The following is a 25,171-nucleotide window of genomic DNA, read 5'->3' on the forward strand; positions in this document are numbered from 1 at the left end:
TTGCATTTCATTGTCATGATTAGTATATTTCATCAACAGGGAACTCTCATACCCTATGGCCTTGTTGTTGATCCCCAAGATACAGGTGAGAAGAAATGTTAGTAAGGAGTTGCTTAGTGTCTTGGTCAGACATACATACTTAAACATATTAAACATACTTGGTTTAATACATACTTAAACCCTGTGTATTAGTCTGTGCTCATGCTGCCAATAAAGACATACCCAAGACTGGATAATTTTGAAGAAAAAGAGATTTAGCGGACTCACAGTTCCACATGGCTGGGAAGACCTCACAATCATGGGAGAGGTGAGGAGGACAAAGGCATGCCTTACATGGCAACAGGCAAGACAGCATGTCCAGGCAAACTGCCCTTTACAAAACCATCAGCTCTCATGAGGTTTATTCTCTATCATGAGAACAGCATGGGAAAAACCCACCCCCATGATTCACTTACCTCCCAACAGGGTTCCTCCCACGACACATGGGGATTATGGCAGCTACAATTCAAGATGAGATTTGGGTAGGGACATAGCCAAACCATATGATTCTGTCCCCGGCCCCTCCCAAATCTCTCATGTCCCCACATTTCAAAACTAGTCATGCCTTCCCAACAGTCCTCCAAAGTCTTAACTCATTTCAGCATTAACTCAAAAGCCCACAGTCCAAAGTTTCATCTGACAGAAAGCAAGTCCCTACCACTTATGAGCCTGTAAACTTAAAAGCAGGTTAGTTACTTCCTAGATACAATGGGGTCACAGGCATTGGGTAAATACAACCATTTCAAATGGAGTAAATTGGCCAAAATGAAGGGGCTATGGGTCCCATGCAAGTCTCAAATCCAGCAGGGCAGTCAAAGCTCCAAAATGATCTCCTTTGACTCCATGTCTCACATCTAGGTAACACTGATGCAAGAGGTGGGCTCCCATGACCTTAGACAGTTCTGCCTCTTTGGCTTTGCAGAGCACAGCCCCCTTCCTGGAGGCTTTCACGGGATGGCATTGAGTATCTGCAGCTTTTCCTGGCAAATGGTGCAAGCTGGTCAGTGGATTTACCCTTCTGGGTCTGGTGGACGATGGCCGTCTTCTTACAGCTCCACTAGGTAGTTCCCCAGTGGAGGCCCTCTTGTGTGGGGACTCCCACTCCGGATTTCCCTTCTGCACTTCCCTGGTAGTGGTTCTCCATGAGGATTCTGCCCCTGCAGCAAACTTTAGCCTGGACATCCAGGTATTTCCATACCTGAAATCTAGGTGGAGGTTCCCAAATATCTGGCTTCTTGTTACTTATGCAAATTTCTGCAGTGGGCTTGAATTTCTCCCCAGAAAATGAGTTTTACTTTTCTGTTACATCATCAGGCTATTGCAAATTTTCCAAACTTTTATCCTCTGCTTTCTCTATAATGCTTTGTTGCTTAGAAATTTCTTCAGCCAGATACCCTAAATCATCTCTCTCAAAATCAAAGTTCTATACATCTCTAGGGCAGGAGCAAAATGCTGTAGTCTCTTTGTTAAAGCATAACAAGAGTCACCTTTGCTCCAGTTCCCAACAAGTTCCTCATCTCCATCTGAGACCACCTCAGGCTGAACTTTATTGTCCATATCACTTTCAGCATTTTGATCAAAGCCATGAAATAAGTTTCTAGGAAGTTCCAAACTTTCCCACATTTTCTTGCCTTCTTCTGAGACCTACAAACTGTTGCAACCCCTGCCTGCTATCCAGCTCCAAAGTCACTTCCACAGTTTTGATTCTCTTTACCACACTGCCCAGTACCAGTTTACTATATTAGTCTGTTCTCATGCTGCTAATAACGACATATTTGAGATTGGTAATTTATAAAGAAAAAAAGGTTTAATAGGTGGCCTCACAATCATGGCAGAAGGCAAGGAGGAGCAAAGGCATGTTTTACTTTGTGTCAGGCAAGAAAGCATGTACAAGAAACTGCCCTTTATAACACCAACAGATCTCATAATACGTATTCACTGTAACAAGAACAGCATGGGAAAAACCCACCCCTATTATTCAGTTACCTCCCAACAGGTCCCTCCCGCAACATGTGAGAGTTATGGGAGCTACAATTCAAGGTGAGGTTTGGGTGGGGACACAGCTAAACCATTATAACCCTGCCTTGGGTTGTTACTATACTTCATCATTCCATGAAACCTTATATTTGAGAAGGCAACAAAAGTGAGGTCAAGAATTACACTTTCTGATAAACCAAGCTGCTTATTCATTTCTTTAGACATGGACCAGCGTAATTTTTTATGTTCTTTCAGTTAACAATAAGCTATTTTCCAAGATCTAGGAAGGGAAGGATAAGGAAGAGGCAAAATGACAGCTAAGAAAACACTTCTACAGCACTATATTGACCACTTGAGTTTTATTTATTTTGATGTTATTGTCAATATTATTTGCACTCTGAATGAAACCTTGAATTACAACCAGCCTTATAAGTAACTACCAATTCTTCAAACCTATAATTATTTTTAAAAATACTGTTTTTGAGAAAACATTATAAACTTGCAGAAATTTGCAAAAATAGTACAGAGGTCTTTACTTAGTTTCCCATGATGGCAACAGCTTATGTAATTCTAGTACGATATCAAAGTCAGTTAACATTACAATTACGGGCCTGATTCAGATTTCACATATGCTGTGTGTGTATATGTGTGTGTCAGACTGACAATACTTTTAACTCACCATAAGAAATATTTTCTTGTTTTTAAAAACTTGCTAGTTATTTACATTTGATATATCTAATGTTAATTATCAGTAGTGATCTATTACTCCATACTATGAAATTTACTTTTCATTTTTTTCCTTGCATACAACATATCTGTCAGATGTTGGAGCAATTGATGAATGTTAACTTTTAATAATTTCTTAAAATATTGTACATTATTCCCAATTGCCAAAAGGAAGATTAAGAATCTCTATTGCTAAACATAAAAACCATCATAATTTAAAAGTTCAAGCTTAAGATTATTTCAGTACTAGGCTATCAAAAGGTCTCTGAACATAATCTTGTATTATTTTATGTATCTATTTGTTTGTTATTTTGAACAAGTTTTCCTTTCTTCCCCCATAAGAAAAAATTTAATGTTTTTAAGGCCTCATGGACTTGATGTAATGACAAGTGCTTCAGAAGCTATAATCATCATTGAGTCACAAAAGCTAATCACCACAAATAGACTATATGATTTCTTTTTACTTCTTAAATGTTTTATTTTTTTCCAAATATGTTTTGGTAAGCTTTTGATAAGCTTTTTCAGCTACTTTCCATTCTTAAGTTTCATTTTTAAGATTCTTAGTATTTTCTTCTTGTAACTAAGCTGAAAAATATATCATGGAGGTTCAGTGAAATATACTATGCAATATCCTGTCATCAATACTAATGAAGGAATATAGTCACCGCTACCTCACAGAACATTGATAGTAGGCAAAAAGTAGGGTAGCAGATAAAGGAGCTATGAGATCTTGGCAGTCATTCAAAGCCTTAACAATGTAGGCCTCTATGAGTCTTAGCAGAATGGTGGAAAGTCATTACACAAGGACCTAGGATACCCTGGTCTAGTTCTTGCCCTGTCACGTTATATATCTTCCAATGACCCTTCAATTGAATTTTCTCATTTGTGAAATGAGAGAAATAATATCTATTTTGCTGACTTCACAGGGTTGATGTGAGAATCAAATGAGGCAAAAGTACTTTGAGCAGTACAGAGTTTGATATAAGCAGGAGGTGGTAATAGGAAGATGCACAACGTGACCAGTCAGAAACATCAATTTTGTGCAAAATGTTGGAGAACATATCCCTCTTTCTGGCTCTCCTCTCCCCTTCTAAAAGGCTTTTGAAATAGACCTTAATGGGTTTTGCTTAGATTCATACAAAATTAAAGACCTGCAAGAAAAAATGGACACCCTAGATGTCAGAAGGGAATACCAATGGTGAAAGTAGACAGAATCCAACGAACACCTGAAGATGTTTGTTCCAAGAAAGGAATGAAATATAAAGTCACCTTTCTACAACTTGCCATTGCTTGAGAACCTACAAGTATGATTGTGACTGTCAAGCAATGCAATGTCAAGGGTAAAGGGAGACCCTCTGTGTGTGACCTAATATCTGTGATTCATTCTGAGCTTACTCATATCTTGTCTTCAGATCTGGGGTGAAACCTCAAATAAGTTAATGTTTCCATCCACATGAACTGATATGGAGGAAAAAAGCTCACAAAGCCATGTGATGAGGGAGCAAAAGGAAAAGTGAACTTAGCAAGATATAGTGACCCCATGAATGCCCCACATTCACTTCACCTAATTTGTATGTGTTCATGATATACAGAAATTAACAGGCACTTTCTCATCTGATTTTCCAGCTTTTCAATAAGGTATCCCAGGTAAAACTTGAGACCTTTAATTATAGTGGTTTATTGTTAGTGGTAGATGATAAAATTTGATAAGAAAGGCAGTAGAACAAAGGTGGGCGTGATCTTTAAGTCAAGATGCTCTTTAAGAGTTAAAATGGTTTATTGAGGTAAAAATTATGTAACAAAATGTTTCATGCTTACTAGGGCTTTGACAGCAATGGCAATATCCTTAAGAGAATCAGAAGGGATGTAATAAGAAAGCATTTTTAAAATTATTACTTTGTCTACAGGCAATTTGTTTTAGATAACATCCAATTTCTTTTAAGTCATTGGTCCATAGATCAATTATAATTTACATAATGGTTTGTCTTCTGGAAGTCTAGGAAAAAATGCATTTAGTAATATTGTGGTCATATGCAAGAGAGCTCAACAGATGACTAATTTTCCAATGAGTATTTATTACAACAGAATTTGCTAGTAAAGTTCATGTGTAGGTGTGTGTATGTTAAAGTGCAATGTAATGAATATATTGTTTTCTGGACTAAAATCTACTAAAGTTTTCTCCCTATGCTGAAAATATTCTAAATGCTCATATTCTGTGGTCTCTGAACAAAAACACATCTGAAACATAGACTTTTGTTTTCGTAACTTTTATATTTAACCAACATCATAAACTTACCTCTTGCTGACCACCCATATAATTCTGTGGGAATAAAAAAAAAAATGAATCTTGTTCATATACTTGAACTTCAAATAGATCATGATGATATCTATTGCTCTATAATTTGTTTTAAATCCATATGAAAATGCTGAGTCCAACTAAGATATAAAAATGTAAGATAACTGATACTTTTCTTGGGGTAGTGATCATTGTCATCTGAAGAGAATGGGCTAGGATAATTTAAATGTAATTGAACTAACCATTTGGACCGTCAATTACAGTATGCTACAATATATTATTTAACTGTTACATAATGCATATATATCAGCAGTAGAGTGAAGGTTCAGCTCATATAATTTCACTCTCTCTCAAAAGTGGTTCATATAATATGGTGTAAAGCAATGTACAGAAATCTTTACAATAATCCCTTTATAAGGAAATAGTCACCACGTTATTCACTCAGGAACATTCACTACATATTAACGATGCATGTAATCTGTGCAGGGCTTTGTTACATTTTAGGACTACAGAACCAAGTTAGCTCTTTCATATTTTAATAATATGGTAGAATAAATATGCAATTACATCTTTCCTACTATGGTACATTTAAAACTCAGGAAAGTATTCAATCAACTTTTTTTTTTTTTTTTGAGACAGTTTCTCACTGTTACCCAGGCGCTGGAGTGCAGTAGCACAAACACAGCTTACTGCATCCATGAACTCCTGGGCTCAAGTGATCCTCCAGCCTCAGCCTCCCAAGTAAGTGGGACTATAGGCACTTACCACTATGCCCAGCTAATTTTTGTATTTTTTGTGAGACAGGGTCTCGGCATGTTGCTTAGGCTAGTCTCCAACTCCTGGGCTCAAGTGATCTTCCCACCTTGGCCCCAACAAAGTGCAAGGATTACAGACATGAGCAACCATCCCAGACTTTAAGGGACTTTTTAGTGCAAGGTTGAGTTGGTGGGACACCAAGAGAATTTCTCTGAGAAAGTTCAAAGCTATAAGACTAGGCAGATACATGCATTTTCAAGTGAGCAACCAACCTCAGTTAGCCTGGAGCTACATTTTAATAAGCTCAGGGCTTTGGTTCACTGGGGTGAGTGAGATTCTGTGTAAAACAGAACCCCTGACAGACCATCTACAGTACTTTATGGGAAAAACAAAACCTACACACAGTATGATAGAGGACATATTTGACTTTCTCAACCTGGATAATAGATGAGACAAGAGGATAGACAAACAACTATACTGTGTATATGAATTAATAACATCCTCATAGGATTTATACATGTAATTCGTGTTACCTGTTTGGCCCAAATTTTAAATGTGGTTCAGCAGGTCCTTGTTGGTTTACCTCCAACTATATGACAGTGGCAAATTTAAATCTTCTTTGGATCAAGAAGCTTCCCCTTCAAGCCTCAAAGAATTCACAGAGATAAAAGCTCAAGGAACATGACCTCTAAATGGAAAATTCATGAGCTACATGGGGAAAAAAAATTAACATGAAAACAGAAGGGCAGCAGATACAACAGTGGAATTAAATTCACAGTTTTGGAATTATTACATACAGGATACTATATAGGTACAAAGAATATTTGTAAAGTTTTTAAATCAAAAGAGACTATCAGGATTAACCAGGCAGATTTGAAAAGGAACTTCAAAAAAATAAACTTTTAAGCCTGGCATGGTAGCACACACCTGTAGTCCCAGTTACTTGGGAAGCTGAGAGAGGAGGATCACTTGAGCCCAGGAGTTTGAGGCCAAACTGGGCAACTTGGGGGACCCACCCCATCCCTCCACACAGACAAAGAAAAGAAAAGAAAAGAAAAGAAAAGAAACATATAATAATCTGAGTGAATAATGCAGTGAGTAGATTAAATAGCAGAATAGTCATGACTGAAGGTAGCATAAGTGAAATAGAAAATTGAGCAAGTTATGTAGACTACAGCCCAGAGAGAGAAGGTAATGGGAGCCTGAAGGAGAAAGTAACCATTAAGATGTTGTGAAAATGTCTGATGTATGCTTCATTAGGACTTTGAAAAAAGGAACAAGAGAAAGAAAGGCAGTTTTCAGAGAGTATAGCTGAGAATTCTGAGGAATTAGACTTTAAAGCTACAGGTTTAAGAATTCCTAGAAAGAAATTTCTTAACCAGGCAGATTGGAAAAGGAACTTCAAAAAATGAGAGAGATTTTTAAATTTTAAAAATGTTTTATCCTACAGGATAAATTCAAATAGAAAAGCATCCAGAGAAAAATAGATTGCCAAATACCTGGTTTCTTACCAGAAACAATGCAAGCTAGAAGACAGTGGAATGACACTTTTGAAGTGGATTTACTCTAGAACTCTACCCAGTGTAGTCATTTTTTAAGAAAAGTAAGACATCATTTTCTGAAGACTTTCAAGAACTGAGACTCTGAAAGATCTTTTCACATTTATAGAATAAATGCCCAGAATATTTATGAAATGTTCTTCAGAAAGAAATCAGTGATCCAAGAGGGAAGTGTGAGCACAAAAAGAAACAGAGCAAAGAATGTACGTTTGACCCTTGAACAGCTCAGGAATTGGGCATGCTGACTCCATTCCGTGCAGCTGAAAATCTGCATATAACTTTTAACTTCCCCCAGACTTAACTACTAAGTTACTGTTGACTGGAAACCTTACTGATAAACATAAACAACCAATTAACACAAATTTTATATGTTACATATATACTATATTCTTAGAATTAAACAAGGCAGAGAAAAGAAAATGTTAGGAGAACCATAAAAGAAAATTATTTTAGTATTCATTAAGTGAAAATAGATCAGCATAAAAGTCTGCATCCTCATCACCTTCATATTGAATAGGCTGAGGAAGAAGAAGGGTTGGTTTTGTAGTCTCAGGGCTGGCAGGGGTTTAAGAAAATCCATATATAAGTGGATCCAGGAAGTTCTGTGCTCTTCACGATCAACTGTATTTGTAAATCTAGACAAACACTGTTCAAAGTAGTAACTAATTAATTTCTAGGGTTAAAAATTCCAGGGTATTACTATAATCATAGGAAGCTTATACGTGGGTAAAACAGATGAGTAATCACAGTTAAATCAGTCTAAAGTCTGTGGTGTCTGGGAAAAGAGGCTTGATAACTTTAGACTTTGTGTTGTTAGGTATTTGTGATCAAATAGCTAGGATTACCACTAAATAATAGAATGAATAACAACCAAGCTGGTATAGGGAAAAAAGATACAGAAATAAACAACAATAAATTAATAAACACAATTACTATAAATGGTCTTGCTCTATAGTTAGAGACTCATTGATAGTCTAGTTTCAGAAAAGACCAAATTATATTCTGTTTATAAGAAACATAATTAACATGACCATAGAGTATTTGAAAGTAGAATGTATATATACGGATTAGTCACTAAATATCTTTTTTTAACTGCAAGAGCCAGTCAGTGTTATTACATATTTATAAATGGTGTGTTTCACTAGGAAGATTAATAATTCCATTCCAAGTAAAACAAAATTGATAAAACTGCAAAGCATATTAACCCACAATGTAATAAACAAGCCTGATATGATGGACACATAAAGAATAATTGGAGAATATGCATCATTTTTCAACCACATAGAACACTTATTAACAATGATCACAAACTTGGCCATTGGGTAAATCTCACAAAATCCAAAGAATTGGTTCATAGAAATTGTTTTATCACAATTTAATGAGATCATTATTGATATCAAAAGATAACTAATTACCCACATACATTTTAAAATATCAAAACATGCTTACAAGTAACCCATGGGCCAAATAATAAACCGGAGCTGAATTTAAAAATAGAGGCCCTTGTGGTTCAGTAGCACTGGGCATTAATTAATAATAGATACGATGAAATATAAGAACAGTAGTCTCGTTAAAGGAATTACACATTTGATTCAAAATAACTTATGAAGCCTTATGAAGGATTATAGTTAATAATTGCTAGGTTTGGGGGAAAAATTAATAGTTGAGCTTGGAGTTTCCAAAATAAATTGTTTTCTTTTAAAAATTGATCATAGTTTACAATTGATTATTGTTTACAATAATTGATTGTTTATCTCTATCTAAAAGAGAATAATTCAAATGTTTCTAACATAGACAAATATTGAAGATGATAGATACCATAATGACACTGAATTGATCTTTACAAATTAAAGGTATTAAATTATCACATGTATACTGAAAATATGTATGTCTCTTATGTGTCAATCTTTTAAAATTTTGAAAAATGTTTTAAATTGATCATTTTTTGATTATTAAAGTGATCAAATACCAGAATGGAAAGATAATTACAAGTACATCAAAGCTAAAGATAGTCTGTAATCCCAGTGCTTTGGGAGGCCAAGATGTGAGATCCACCTGAGGCCAAAAGCTGGAGATCAGCCTGAGCAACACAGTGAGAACCTGTCTCTACAAAAAAAATTAAAAATTAGCCAGTTATGGTGGTACATGGCTGTAGTCCCAGCTGTTCAAGGGGCTGAGGTGAGACAATCGCTTGAGCCCAGGAGTTTGAGGTTACAGTGAGCTATGAGCAAGCCACTGTACTCCAGCCTGGGTGGTAAGAGCAAGAGCCCCTCTCTCTCTTAAAAAAAAAAAAGTGAAATTGTGTATGACAACCCAAAACTGATCTAAGTAGACCGTAGGTTCTAAATATCAAATTTGGAAACACTTGTGACAGATATGACAGGAAAGAAATGAAAAAATTTGGGCAAAGGGCATGAAGAGTTTATTTACAAAGCGAGAAACAGAAATAGCTAATAAATAGTTGAAAAAATGTTCAACATCAAATATCATGGGCAGGAGGAGGGGAGCAACACTGAGATAACAGTTTTCATGTCAAATTGTCAGGGTGAAAGAGATTGAAAAACTCACATGCAGGGGTGTGTATACACAGGGTTTATTCAGATATTTTCTCCATATGTCATTCAGCTTGGCTTATGGCCTCTTTGCCATTGAGTACATATGCCAGATTTTCTTATGCATTCATCTGTTGATGGACACCTGTCTTGGCTATTGTGAATAGTGCTGCAGTGAACATAGGTGTGCAGATGTCTTTTCAGTATGCTGATTTCCTTTCTTTTGGATATACACCCAGCTATGGGATTGCTGGATAATATGCTAGATCTATTTTTAGGTTTCTGAGGAGCCTCCATGCTGTTTTCTGTGGTGGCCATACTAATTTACATTCCCAGCAGCAGTATTCTCTTCTCCCTGCATTCTCACCAGCATTTGTTATTTTCTGTCTTTTTGATACTAGTCATCTTAACTGGGGTAAGATAGCTCATTGTGGTTCCGATTTGCATTTCCCAGATGATTAGTGATGTTAAGCATTTTTTTCACATACACTTAGGCCAATTATATGTCTTCTTTTGTGAAATCATTTGCCCATTTTTAAATTGGATTACTTGGCTTTTTGCTATGAGTTACTTATACATTCTGTTTATTAATCCCTGGTCAGACAGGGAGTTTGCAGATATTTCCTCTTGTTATGTGAGTTGCCTTTTTACTCTGTTAATAGGTTCCTTTGCTGTGGAGGTTTTTTAGCTTTATGTAATCCCATTTGTCTATTTTTGCTCTTGTTGCCTGAGCTCTTGAGGTGTTACCCAAAAAAATCTCTGCCCAGACCAATGTCCCAAAGCATTTCTTCAATATTTTCTTCTAGTAGTTTCATAGTTTCAGGTCTTACATTTTAATTTGATTTCCATATAAAGTAAGAGGTGGGGACATATAGTTTCATCCTTTTATATTTGGAAATCCAGATTTCCCAGCATTATTTATTGAGCCTGTTTTTTCCTCAGAATCTGTTCTTGACATCTTTGTCAAAAGTGAGTTGGCTGCATATGCATAGATTTATTTCTTTGTTATCTATTCTGTTCTTTTGGTCTATGTGTCTGTTGCTATGCTAGTACCGTGCCGTTTGGGTTACTACAACTTTAGTGGATTTTAAATTCTGGTAGTGTGATTCTTCCAGCTTTGTTAGTTTGCTTGGGATTCTTTTGGCTATTTGAAATCTTTTGTGGTTTCATATGAATTTTAGAATTCTTTTTTTCTATTTCTTTGAAGAATGTCATTGGTATTTTGATAGGGACTGGATTGAATCTGTAGATTGCTTTGGGTAGTATGGACATTTTAACAATAGTAAGTCTTTCAGTCCAGGAGCATGGAACAGCTTTTCATTTGTTTGTGTTCTCTTCAGTTTCTTTGATCTGTTTTTTTTATAGTTTTCATTGTGTAGTAATTGTTTCGATTGTGCAGCTTTTATGAGTTTTGGTTATATTACTTTTGTGTGCTGTTAACAACTTAACAAAGAACTACTCTTTGATACAGTAATTCTACTTCTAGGAATTTGTCCTAAGGCATAAAATGCTATCTGTACTCAAGATTGTTCCTTGTATCCTTGTTAATATTAGTGAATAACTGAGCCAAGTTCCAGAAAAAGAGGACTTGTTAAAAAGCTTATGGTATGTGTGTATGTAGACAGATACACACACATACACAGACATATTATTTATATGTATACAATTTAAGGAATTATGCAGTATATGAATAACCATTAAAGTAATATCTAGATTAATATTTATATAGAAAGATATGCATGATATTACTAAGTGAAAAAAGCAGTATATGTTCCTTTTATGTCAACTTGCATGTGTACCTATCAGTTGTAAGGAGCAGCTTGTTTTTAGATGCACAGGCAGTAGTGGTCTGAGGCACCTGTGCTGTAAAATTAAAAGCACTGAAATGGATTGGGAGGCTTGAGTTTTACTCATTGTTTTGCTAACTGTGCTCCTCTTGACATACCTTTTCATATCTCTGGTCCTCCTGGATGCCCTCCTCTGTAAAACTGAGGAAAGGAATGGGCATTTCACTTTATTAGCAGTGACAGATACACCATAATGCCCGTCACATCGCTCTTCTGCAGGTGTGGTAGACGTTGGAGGTCAGTCTTAGTGTTCTTTCTCTGGGCTCAATCATGTTCTAGAATTCTTCTCAGCACACAGTTTTAGGCCACCGTTTCTAAGCAAATTGCACTTACGCAGAAAACTTCTTTGCCGTCCTTGAAAGAGGATCTTAGATATTCTTTCAGCTAAAAGATTTCTGTAACCTAAGTAAAAAATTATTGTGACAAGAACTAACAGAGAATCCTTTTCAATAAATAATTTTTTAATTTTCTAGTATCCACATTTTTTTTTAAAAAAGTAAAAAGGTAAAAACAAGTGAAATAAGTGTCGATAACATTTTATTAAATAAAATATTTTAACATGTAGCTGGTATAAAACAGTTATTAATAAGATATTTTATCTTTTCATTTTTGCATACAAAACCTTTGAAATCCAGTGTTTATTTGAAGCACATCCCATTTCAGCTGATAAATTGTCATTGGGAATACTTGATCTGTATTTAAATTTACAATTTAAAAAGCAGATTCTCATACCCATCTCAAGTTTTCTAATAATTGAATTGAGCGTTCTTATACTTAAATAAAAATAAAAATTGAGACATCACATTTTAAGTATCTAGTAGCACAGATATTCAGTGACCGTATGCAGATCAGTGGAAGTGTGGGGGATACAAAAACTTTCTCTAACTTTCCATCAAAGAGATTTTCCAGTTGGGAAAGCAAGATTTCAAAAATAAGCATGTCAAGAATATAACCCAGTACAATATAATTAAGTGCTAGAAGTTTGCCGTGGACAGACAAAGTGCTACTTGGGAAGGAAGTCCAGAAACACCACAGCTGGGTACTTTCTTCACCACTCGGAAGTCTGAGTAGTGGCAGTGATGCGTTGACTTTGTGAGAATGCAGTTTCTTACTTTAGAAAGTGTGTGTGTTCTGCCTGCAGGCACGGGACTCGCTGTGCTGGCGAAGTGGCAGCCGCTGCAAACAACTCACACTGCACAGTCGGAATTGCTTTCAACGCCAAGATCGGAGGTATGGGAAACAAACTTACGTACATATAGAAATGTACCTGTTAAAAAAATCTGAAGACAACAGATGCTGGAGAGGATGTGGAGAAATAGGAACACTTTTACACTGTTAGTGGGAGTGTAAATTAGTTCAACCATGGTGGAAGACAGTGTGGTGATTCCTCAAGGACCTAGAAATAGAAATTCCATTTGACCCAGCAATCCCATTACTGGGTATATATCCAAAGGATTATAAATCATTCTATTATAAAGACACATGCACACATATGTTCATTGAGGCACCATTTATAATAGCAAAGACCTGGAACCAACCCAAATGCCCATCGATGATAGACTGGACAAGGAAAATGTGGCACATATACACCATGGAATACTATGCAGCCATAAAAAACGATGAGTTTGTGTCCTTTGTAGGGACATGGATGAACCTGGAAACCATCATTCTCAGCAAACTGACACAAGAACAGAAAATCAAACACCGCGTGTTCTCACTCATAGGCGGGTGTTGAACAATGAGAACACATGGACCCAGGGAGGGGAGCACTACACACTGGGGTCTGTTGGGGAGGACTAGGGGAGGGACTGTGGCGGTAGGGAGTTGGGGAGGAATAACATAGGGAGAAATGCCAGATATAGGTGAGGGGTTGGAGACAGCAAACCACACTGCCAGGTATGTACCTATGCAACAATCCTGCATGTTCTGCACATGTACCCCAGAACCTAAAGTACAATAAAATATATTTTAAAAAATAAAAAAAAAATTTAAAAAAAGGGGGCCAGTTAGCTCTTTGCTTGACAGGCTTTCAGAATTCTTTTTAAATGGAGGTGAAACGGTTGGGCATATCTTTACGCAATAGTGTTTAACTATTGCTGGCCCCAGCATGACCATGTTAGCATATTTAACTAACATATTTAAATAATTTAACATATTTAACTAAATATGTTAAAGACTTCTGAAGCACTAACCCTAAAATAATGTAAACAGTTTTCTTTTAAACAGACTGGAAAAAATGTCATCTAGTAGTGAAGATGGGGGTCCATTGACATCTGTACCAAAATGCTACAATTGGTGCCTGGGTCAGAAAGAACTGATAATATAAACATTAGGCCATAATATCTCTATGGAAAGAAGCATTTTGTAATTCTCTCAAAGTAGAAAATCTTGGTTTTGTTTCTGGTTTTGTTTTTTTTTTTAGGCTTAGGCTTTTAAAAGTTTCCTTTAATTGTAATTAAAATGATAAATGGCAGAAATTTCCTTTTGTAATCCATAATGCAGTGATACTATTTCCATGAATGATTCAGATTATGTCTATACACAGGCACATATGTGTACAAACTCAATTATACATATACTTACTATAAGGACCCAGCCAAAGCAGTGTAAATTTAAGCATTGATAAAAGCAAATTCTTAACTTTCCCATTTGTAATCATCTTTGTAAGCAACAGCCTGGTGCCACAGCTGCACACACATGGGAAGAAGACATTGTTATTGATTTTATGGATCCTCATGATTTTATCATTATACCTGAAGGTGTTCTCTAGGGGTCTCCTATGGGTGTCATAAGATAAATGAAGCTTCTGGAACTAGGCTGACCTCCTTGTTTCCAATGCACTGTTTGTTTTCGAGTGGGAAAGAGTGTTGGAACTAAAAAACAAAAATGAGAATTCTTTCTAGGATAGGAATATAAATATATAGTTTTCCTAACATGAGATATTTAAGGCATACAATAATAGAAATAAGGCTTTCTGGAACTACCTTGAATTTCAGTCCACAGTACATTGCCTCTTTCTTTCCTTTTTCTCTCCCTGAATTCTTAGGAGTATGATTGTTTGTTAAGCAGTAATTAATTAACAGGGAGCATCCGCTGTTTATTAAGTGCAATAAATATGAAAGAGCTAAAGAAAAGAGGCAAAGAAAAAATTCTCCATTCCTGAAGAATGAAAAGCATTCTGGAGGCCCCTCTTTGTCCCAGGAGAGATCAGAGGCTGCCAGGTCAGCCCGTCTCATGGTCCATGATATAGTTTCTCACATACACAGACACACAGCCCCAGGTTCTCATCATTACTCTCCAGCACAAACTGAGAAATCTTAATAATTTTGAAAGAATGAGGGGATGAACTTGTGAACTCACAGATAAACCAATGACCTAGCTTACAGAACCGTATTTTTTAAAAGAAGAATGTATGGCAGTGACTCAAAAATGTTCTAAAACAAGAACATTCTGAATAATAAATTTAACCCCAGACCCAAGGCATGAAGGCTTAGAGTTAAATGAGGAAAATGAAGCACCGTTTTATCTTTAAACTTGAAAAAGTAAAATAATTCTTTTTTGTGAAATTTCTGTTAGAAAATTAACATGATCCTCTTAGTATGATTTACAAGCATTTTTTTTGTGAACTTCACATCAATTGCATGACATTAACATAGAAACTGAATCAGGTGTTATATCCTACTGTTATGTTGGCATTTAGAACACTAGAGACCTTATTTGTGGCAATTACTGTGTTTATTTCAGACCTTATTGTACCAATAACATAGTTTCATTTTATGCTTTTCACAAAAGCATGAAAGAGGATGGAGTAGTTCATCTGTCTTTGCTAAAGAAAACGTGCAGATGAATTTTGAATGTTCAAATTGAGTGAAAACAGACCAGTGGTTACTCAGGACGAAGTACATCAAGAACATTATGTAGGGTTTTTCATTCACACAAAACAAACCATTGACAAACTTTGCAATTCTCATTGCAAAATTTTTAATGGAACTTGTTCATAACCTTCATTCTCCACCTCTCCTGTTAACACACATCTCCATTAAAAGTTAAGAAAGAGAGTTGAGAGACATTAACCAAATGCAATGTCTTTAGAGATAGGCGGAGTGGAATGGAATGTTGGCTAGATGTTAGATGACAGTCGGGACTTATTTCCCTATTTTTTGTAAAAAAAAAAAAAAAAATTTAAAGGATGAGGGATCATATCTGTCATGGAATTCAAAATAGTTTAACCTAGTATTTATATTTTTGGATTAAGAAAATGAGACAAAATGTTAACAGTTATGGAATAGTGAATACATATATATGTTCATTCTTCATTCTTTCTATTTTTGTTTGCAAGTTTAATAGTTAAAAGTTAAACACTTTTAATGCACAAAGAAGGTATAGTTTCCTCAAGAATGTTTTTATTTCTACCAGTATTCCCACCTCAATTCACATAGAGTCTATCTAAAGCTGTTTGATTTGGGGTTTTATTACTTAATCCCCATTTGTTGGTAACCAATAAAAACTTAAAATCCTACTGATGACAAGGTTTTCTTAAGGATTAAATCTGGCCTGTAAATATATAATTTTTAAATGATATAGTGTTTCAGTGATGGTATTTAGTTTAAGCTGAAGGAGAGAGATGTTTACTTAACAATTAGATGTTTGGTTGTGGTTGTTTTTGTGAGCCTCCAAAATAAAAGGAAAAACGGAAAGCCTGACATTTTCATAGAATTTATTTCTGAGTATCTTAGTGTCTCTGTTTGCAAAATAGCGTTAATAGTAAATTCCTATCTGTTTGATAGAAATATACTTAAATGAAGATTAGTAACTAAACATTGCTAAAACCCTTTGAGAATTCTTTGAAATGTTACATCCACAGAGATTATTCTCATTTATTATTTGACATAAATAACTTAGCAAAAAAAGAAGCATTAAGTTTACATCAATCTATGATTAGGGGCTAATATTAAATATGGAAGACACAAGACCATTCTACCTTGGCAGCTTTCCAAATAGCATATGACTGCTAAGGTTAGATAGAATGTTTTATAGCAATTATGAACTCAAGTTATTCAATGAAGAGTTTAAGGAAGATGGATTGCTTGAAGATCTCTTTGTCAAGTACTCATGCAAGAGAAGGAAGAGAAGGTAGAGACTGTGGCAGCTGTTATAAGAACTGGAACCTTAGAAAAAGAAAATGAAGGATTAAAAAAAATTTTTAATTTTGCTCTTTTATATGCAATGTGACATCCTTTCTCTGCAAGATACTGCCTGCAAAGTATACGTTATCCTTTTGCCGGGGGATGATATGCTCACTTAAGTGTTGATTAAAAATGTATTATTTTCCCTGAGAAGCCTACAGCTCTGTTATTTGAGCATTATGGAGTGAAGCCCCTGTAATGAGCTAGTTCTCCTTTCTGTGTTGAAGGAGTGCGAATGCTGGATGGAGATGTCACGGACATGGTTGAAGCAAAATCAGTTAGCTTCAACCCCCAGCACGTTCACATTTACAGTGCCAGCTGGGGCCCAGATGATGATGGCAAGACTGTGGACGGACCAGCCCCCCTCACCCGGCAAGCCTTTGAAAACGGCGTTAGAATGGTAGGTTTTAAAAGCGTGGATGCTTATACAGTGTGGATTGGATGGGTGATGATTCTCATATGAAGAATCTGTGGGTTTCTAGCCGCAGTCTAGAGACTTGGATGGAGCTTTTAGGCTGAGCCAGCAGTAGGCTAATGGAAAGAGGTGGTGAACATTTAGGGTTGTGAATTATTTCTGTTCTGCCAATGAACTAAGAGCTAGAGAGTTTCTTCTGAAAAGAACAGAGGTATATTACAGTGCTTAAATTCTTTCAAAGGAAATACATTAATACATTAATCTTGCATTCGGAGAAATAAATTCTTAGGACTGTGAAATTGAGTGAAGATATTTAACACTCTCCAGGTAGTGTTAATAGATGCCCCTCAGGGCATCTCCCTTTTTTAAGTAGTTTCCCTAGTGTCTCTCACCTCTGACACAGGACAGTATTATTTGTGTTCTAGCTCCCCATCTCTACAATCAAGTTGTAGAGATAATGCATTGTTATTTTCCTTAATTATACCAAAAAATTGACCACTCTCCCCCCAAAAACTTACCATATAATCTAATGTAATAAAATGTCTATTTCAAATTGTAGATCTTAAGAAATCCTGTCTTATTGAAAGTAAATTTAAAATATAAGGATACTAATCTTTGTAATCATAGGAGGAGGACAGCTCCACCAGAAGTAATGTCTTTTTCTTATTCATGAATAGACCTTTGGGTGATTTAAAGCATACATTTAGTCTTGTTCATTTAAGGCCATTATGAATCTGGCCTAGCCTCCTCCTTCCTCCACCTTTCTTTTACTCCTTATAATATAGACATGCTGCACTCCTATCCATCAGCACAGACTGCTTTCCTTGTTCTTGCTGCATAACTCTGTGCCCCATCCCCAAGTCCTACCGCTGTAAGCCAAATGCTGTTTGACCATCAAGCCACAGCTAGAAAAAGTTTACTTCTTCCCAGAAGGCTTCTCACTGCCCAAACTAGAATTAAATATAAGCAGCCCCTACCTATGCTTTGTATTCTTACTGGAGTTACATAGAGTTCTTATCATATTGTGTTTTATATCAGAGTGAGCTCTGCATCTGTCTTCCTTACTAATTGCAAGTTCCTAGAGACCTGCACTTGTGCCCTACACATCTCTATGGGCTTTGCAAAACCTAGACAGTGCATTGAATTCTATTGAGTATTCAATAAAAGTTGTTGAATCAAATTTAATTTCCTAAAAATGATGCTAACCACGGGGTTGTTAAATATCTAGCTCAGATATTTACAGTGGAATGCACTGTTGATTAATATAATGTTACCGCTGGAGTAAAAATAATAATGATTTCCCACATCTTTGTGGGGTTTTGTTAGAGTTTTAATAGAAGACTGAGCTAAGCTCTCTTCTAATTATTCTGAAATAGACTCGAGGAGAAAATTATATGCTTATTTTGTAGGTACTTCCTAGCTGAATGGTAGTTCAGGTTTGGTTAAGACATTCACTTTTTTAGCTGTCAATTTTTAGCTCCCTATATTAGAGGCTTTTAAACCACAGGATAAGGTTTTAACTCATTGTCTACAAGTTTCTTTCAAGGTACCTAACAGCAAATGAATATATTCTGTGTAATCTGGTGATTTCATGACTGAAGCCATGGACTAAAAATTGCTGTTATCTCTATGTTTTCAATAGAATGATCATTCAAATTAAGTAAACCAAGCTTTGTTCATATTTAATCACGAAATTGTATGTTAATGGCTCTAATAAGAGCAATCTGGGCTTTCTCATTAATCTGAAAATACTTAAATTAGTAATACACTTAACCTCATCAATGAGAATATATATATATATATTTATACACACACACACACACACACACACACACACACACACACACATATATATATATATATATATATATATATATATATATAAAGAATGCCCCATATTCAATAGCTAGTTTTACTGACAGGCTAGTAGGTATGTCATTGAATCAGAAGACATGAACCAACAATTTTCAAATTTCATTTTGCTGGGGAATCTTTCATTCAGTGGAAATCTTAACTGGCAGCTTAGTGTGTAAAAAATTTAAAATGTGGTGCTTTGGTTAAAAGAAGAGGAAAAAGGGGTTAAGATTAGAAATAAAATCATCTCAGAAAATTCTTCAAATACATAGGAAGGTTATATTTAGAAATAATTTGGAGAAAATTTGCTTTATACTCATTAATAATTATGAAAGTAACCTATGCCTATTGTAACAGATTATACACAAATGAGTGTACAGATGAACTTAATAATAGATTTCTCCACCCAACTGGGTAACCACTGTTAAGAGTATAGGCTACACATTTCCATGCTCTTGTGCATATTAACATGCAAACAGGGATTATACACTTCCACACATCACTATTTGCACCTAACAGTCTGCCATGGGCATCCTTTCAGGGCAGCCCCTAAGAATAGAACTCATTTATTTATTTTTTAGAGTATACCATAATTAATTCAATATTCTATTGAAAATGTTTCAAGGTTTTACTTAGGAAAAAATAGAATTCAGTTTTAAATCAAACCATTTGTTTTTAGAGTGGAGGTAGTAACAAAAGAAATAACCATCAATAAGAATAATTTGTTTTTTGATTCATAGCACTGCACATCTAAATATGGAAAAACAGTGGTGATGCATTTAAATGTGATGAAGTCAAAAAGATACTGTTTTCGGGTGTTTAATATAAACAGGCTTTCGGGTTAGGCTAGGATTGAGCCCAATATTTGCCATTTACTTCTCTCTAACCTTGTATAGATCAAATTACCTCTCTGCTTCCATTATCTCATATAAGTTAGGGCACTAACAGTATTCACAGCGATGTAATAAGTGTGAAATGAGATGATAATGCATATAAAGCAACTAGTATAATACCTGAAATATAAACACATTTTATTTTTCAGAGAAAAGATGATGTCCTTCTACAAAACTTTAGATTTTTCCTCAGCCCATCATCCTTCTCTCCTATACTATTTCCACATTGCAGAGTTCCAGATGATTCCATTAAGTTACCTTTTGGGGTAGATTAAAAATAATATGATGCAGGCCAGGTGCAGCAGTTCATACCTGTAATCCCAGCACTTTGGGAGGCCAAGGAGGGTGGATCACCGAAGGTCAGGAGTTTGAGACCAGCCTGGCCAACATGGCAAAACCCCATCTCTACTACTAAAAATACAAAAATTAGCAAGGCGTGGTTGCAGGCATCTGTAATCTCAGCTATTCAGGAGGCTGAGGCAGTAGAATCACTTGAGAGGTTGCAGTGAGCCGAGATTGCACCACTGCACTTCAGCCTGGGTGACAGAGTGAGACTCTGTCTCAATAAAAAATAATAGTATGATGCAAGTCAATATAGCCTTCCTGAGCTCTGTAGTGTCTCTTATTTTGTTCTTTCTATGTCTGTACACACCTTCAATTTCACTTGCCTTTAAAGCATATCTTCAATTTCAGTGAAATAACCTCTGGATATATAAATTCTGCCTAGTTATCCATGTTTGTAGCCCTGCATTTTGTTTGTATATTCCCAAAGGATGTTTCTCTAAATATCTGTTAATATATAATTTAATATTTTAAGCAGTATATTTATCTTTCCCAGATTAAACAAATCTTTACTTTGTTTCAAGGCATCAAGTGAGACAGTAAACTTTATATTTGATAGTATTCTCATTTACATTTTTGTATCATACACATTGTCAAAGACAAAATAATTGGATAAAAACTTAATACAATATCAGATTATAGGGTACAACAAAGAAATACATAAGTGATTTACTGGCTGAATTACTTAAGAAATGAAGAAATAAATAACTGATAAAGTAATTCCTTCAGTTAGCTAGCTGAAGACCTACGCAGCAGACTAACATCACTCTGGCCCATTGGGGTTTTAACCATGTCACCTACAAAAGTGTAAGAATTGGAATTTATTTATTCATTATATTAAATTTAGTGAGGTCCCACTTTCTATATACTGTAGATAAAGGGGTGAAAAAGACATCTGCATTTTATATGTAATACATAAAAGTTCCTACATTCTAGCAACAAGACAGGAAACAAGGATAGAAACAATCAAGACTACTTCAGCTGAGGATAAGTGTATGAATGAAAGTAAACTAATTTCTGCTGAAGGAAGGCACAACTGCCTTAGTTAGTGAGGACAGAACATCCTCTTTGAGAAGGTGATATTTGAACAGAGACATAAATGATAACAAGCCAGTCATATAAAGAATTATAATAGGCAGAAGGAACAGAAAGAGCAAAGAACCCCAGGTAGGGAAAGATTTAGATGTATTTCCAGAACACAGTACTAATTTAGGTGTTGGGAGCAAGGTGGAACAGAAAAAGGGCAGAGGGAGATGTGTTGGAGGGGAAGGCGGGGTGCAGCTCAGCAGAGCTTTCTAAATCATGGCAGGCGTGTTCTGTTACAGGAAGCCATGACAGACTTTAAACAGAGTTGTGGCCTGACCTTATGCAATTTTAAAAGATCACTGCTGTGTAAACAGTAACTGTATTTGGGGTGACAGATGAAGAGGCAAGACTGGAAGACTGAAGTGGTCAGGGAGAATGCTGAACCAGGGTTGCAGCAGCATCAAAGACCACAGAAAAGATGAGGCACCAATAGAGAAGCCTGTCTCAAGAGAGATTTTCGCAGAGGAAATAAAAACATTTTGCTCAGGGAGTCCAAGTATTGATTGCATCCATTCTTTCTGCAAGCTAATCAAAAATGTAGCAAATACTGAATTCCAAAATGTTTCCTATTTGTTTACTGTAAGATAAGAATTTGGCTCAAAGAATGTAATACTGTTTTCAAAGTCTTTAACAAAATCAGAATTGATTCAATTTACAGCCCTTTTAGAATTAATGTGACAAAATTATATTAGAGAAACTATGTTAAACAAACTGTGTCACAGTTGACAACTTGCTCTTTCTCCTAAGGAATGTATTTGATTTGATGCTAAGTAGCTATAAAATTAAGTGCAAGAGTTAGAGTCATATAATTTGAGCTGCATACAATTCATAATAATAGCAACATTAACATTTAACATTTTGTCCAGTTTATTAATACTATAGTCATCTTCTAGGCCTTAAAATAAATGATAACATTTCATCTTCATGATAATCTCAAAAGATAGGTACAGTTCTCTTTTTTTTTTTTTTTTTTTTTTTGAGACAGTCTTGTTGTGTCGCCAGGTGCCAGGCTGGAGTGCAGTGGCGCGATCTCAGCTCACTGCAACTTCCACCTCCCGGGTTCAAGCAATTCTCCTGCCTCAGCCTCCCAAGTAGCTGGGACTACAGGCACGCACCAACACGCCCAGCTGATTTTTGTATTTTAGTAGAGATGGGGGCCAACATCCCTATGTTGGCCAGGATGGTCTCGATCTCTTGACCTTGTGATCCGCCCGCCTTGGCCTCCCAAAGTGCTGGGATTATAGGTATGAGCCACCATGCCAGGCCGGTACTGTTTCATTCCAATTTATAGAGAGGGAAAACAGAAATTCAGCATAGCTAAAGAAGACAAAACACTGGCTTCAAAGAAATCTGGTAAATTCAGTTACATGTTGTTTTTATTTTATTTGGCACATCTGACCTTCCACCTTTATCTGTGACCACATACTCTAGCTTCTGTTCTGTTACTGTGGTAAATTAATTGTTCATCTTCTACCTAAGGCCACCTCCTCCATTTGTTCAGTGGACCCCATCCCATGTTGCCCCATCAAAGACCTGCTCAAAAAATTATTTTATCATCAAAATTTCTCTCTCAACTCTGTTATTACCATCAATATACGTTTGTACTGTTCATCTTCCTGTCTTAAAAGAACAAGAGGAGACTCCCTCTTTGGTCTTTTTAAAAATAGTTTCAACTTTATTTTAGATTCAGGGGTACTTGTGCAGGTTTGCTACATGGGTAAATTGTGTGATGCTGAGGCTTACCCAGGTAGTGAGTATAGTACCCAGCAGATGGTTTTTCAACCCATCCATGCCTTCCTCTCTCCTTTCCCCATTCCTATAATTATGTCCTTGAGTACCCAATGTTTAGCTCCCACTCATAAGGGAGAACATGCAGTATTTTATTTCTGTCCCTGTGTTAATTTGCTTAGGATAATGGCCTCCGGCTACATCCATGTTGCTGCAAAGGACATGGTTTCATTCTTTTTCATGACTGTGTAGTATTCCATGGTGTGTGTATACCACATTTTCTTTATCGAATCCACCATTGATTGGGTGCCTAGGCTGATTCCATGTCTTTGCTATTGTAAGTAGTGCTGCAATGAACATGAGTGTTTGTGTCTTTTTGATAGAACAATTTATTTGCTTGGGGTATATACCCAATCATGGAATTACTGGGCTGATCAGTAGCTCTGTTTTAAGTTCTTTGAGAAATCTCCAGCCTGCTTTCCACAGATGGTATCCCATTGTGGTTTTGATTTGCATTTCTCTGATTATTAGTGATATGGAGAATTTTTTCATGTTTGTTTTCTGCATGTATGTCTTCTGTTGAGAAGTGTCTGTTCATGTCTTTTGCACATTGCCTAATTGGATTGTTTTTTGCTTGTTGAATTATTTGCACATTGCTTAATCGGACTGTTTTTGCTTGTTGAATTATTTAAGTTCCTTATAAATTCTGGATATTAGACTTTCGTTGGATGTGCAGTTTGTGAGTATTTTCTCCCGTTCTGTAGGTTATCTCTTTATTGATAGTTTCTTTTGCTGTGCAGGAGCTTCTTAGTTTAATTAGATCCAATTTGTCAACTTTTGTTTCTGTTACAGTTGCTTTTGAGAACTTGGTCTCAAATTCTTTCCCAAGGCCCATATCCAGAATGGCATTTCCTAGATTTTCCTCTAGGATTCTTATAGTTTGACTTCTTACATTAAAATGTTTAATCCATCCTGAGGTAATTTTTGTACATGGTGAATGGTAGGGGTCCAGTTTCATTCTTCTATATAAGGCTAGCCAGTTATCCCAGCACCATTTATTGAATAAGGAGCCCTTTCTCTGTTGCTGTTTTTTGGTTGACTTTGTTGAAAATCAGATTGCTGTAGATGTGCGGCTTTATTTCCTGATACTCTTGTTATGTTCTGTTGGTCTACATGTCTGTTTCTGTACCAATACTATGCTGTTTTGGTTACTATAGCCTTTTAGTATCATTTTATATCAAGAAATGTAAGCCTCTGGCTTTGTTCTTTTTGCTTAGGATCACTTTGGCCAAAGGACTCTTTTTTTGGTTCCATGTGAATTTTTGAATAGTTTTTACTAGTTCTGTGAAAAAAATGACATTGGTAATTTGATAGGAAAAACATTGAATCAAAAGATTTCTCTGGGCATTATGGCTGCTTTAACAATATTGATTCTTCCAATTCATGAGCATAAAATGCTTTTTCCATTTGTTTGTGTCATCTTTGATTTCTTTTAGCAGTGTTTTCTAACTACTCTTGTAGACATCTTTCAACTCCTTGTTTAGATGTAGCCTTAGATATTTATTACGTGTCTGTGGCTACTGTGGGTGGATTGCATTTTTTTTTTAATTGAGGTGAAATTCATTCTGTCACCCACACTGGAGTACAGCCATGTAATCTCAGCTCACTGAAACCTCTGCCTCCTGGGCTCAAATGATTCTTCTGTCTTAGCCTCCCAAGTAGCTGGGACTACAGACATGTACGACCATGCCCAGCTAATTTTTGTATTTTCAGTGGAGATGATGTTTCATGTTGGCCAGGCTGGTCTCAAACTCCTGACCTCAGGTGATCCATCCACTTTGGCCTCCCAAATTACTGGGATTACAGTTGTGAACCACCGCATCTGGCTGGATTGCATTCTTTACTTGGCTCTCAA

The 25,171-nt window shown here is 36.1% G+C and overlaps 1 protein-coding gene across 4 annotated transcripts in view; it reads left to right on the top strand.

The window, feature by feature from the left end:
• The window catches only part of PCSK5 (proprotein convertase subtilisin/kexin type 5), a 461,778-nt gene that overhangs the window by 157,171 nt on the left and 279,436 nt on the right, over positions 1–25,171 (top strand). For all 4 annotated transcript variants that reach the window (XM_037743744.1, XM_017543248.2, XM_037743743.1 and 1 more), the window contains exons 6-7: positions 12,894–12,982; positions 17,166–17,338. In XM_037743744.1, coding sequence (XP_037599672.1) covers positions 12,894–12,982; positions 17,166–17,338 — 262 coding nt within the window. The remainder of the gene's footprint in view (positions 1–12,893; positions 12,983–17,165; positions 17,339–25,171) is intronic.

The sequence above is a fragment of the Cebus imitator genome, unplaced genomic scaffold, assembly GCF_001604975.1.
Source record: "Cebus imitator isolate Cc_AM_T3 unplaced genomic scaffold, Cebus_imitator-1.0 Scaffold150, whole genome shotgun sequence".
NCBI lineage: Eukaryota > Metazoa > Chordata > Mammalia > Primates > Cebidae > Cebus > Cebus imitator.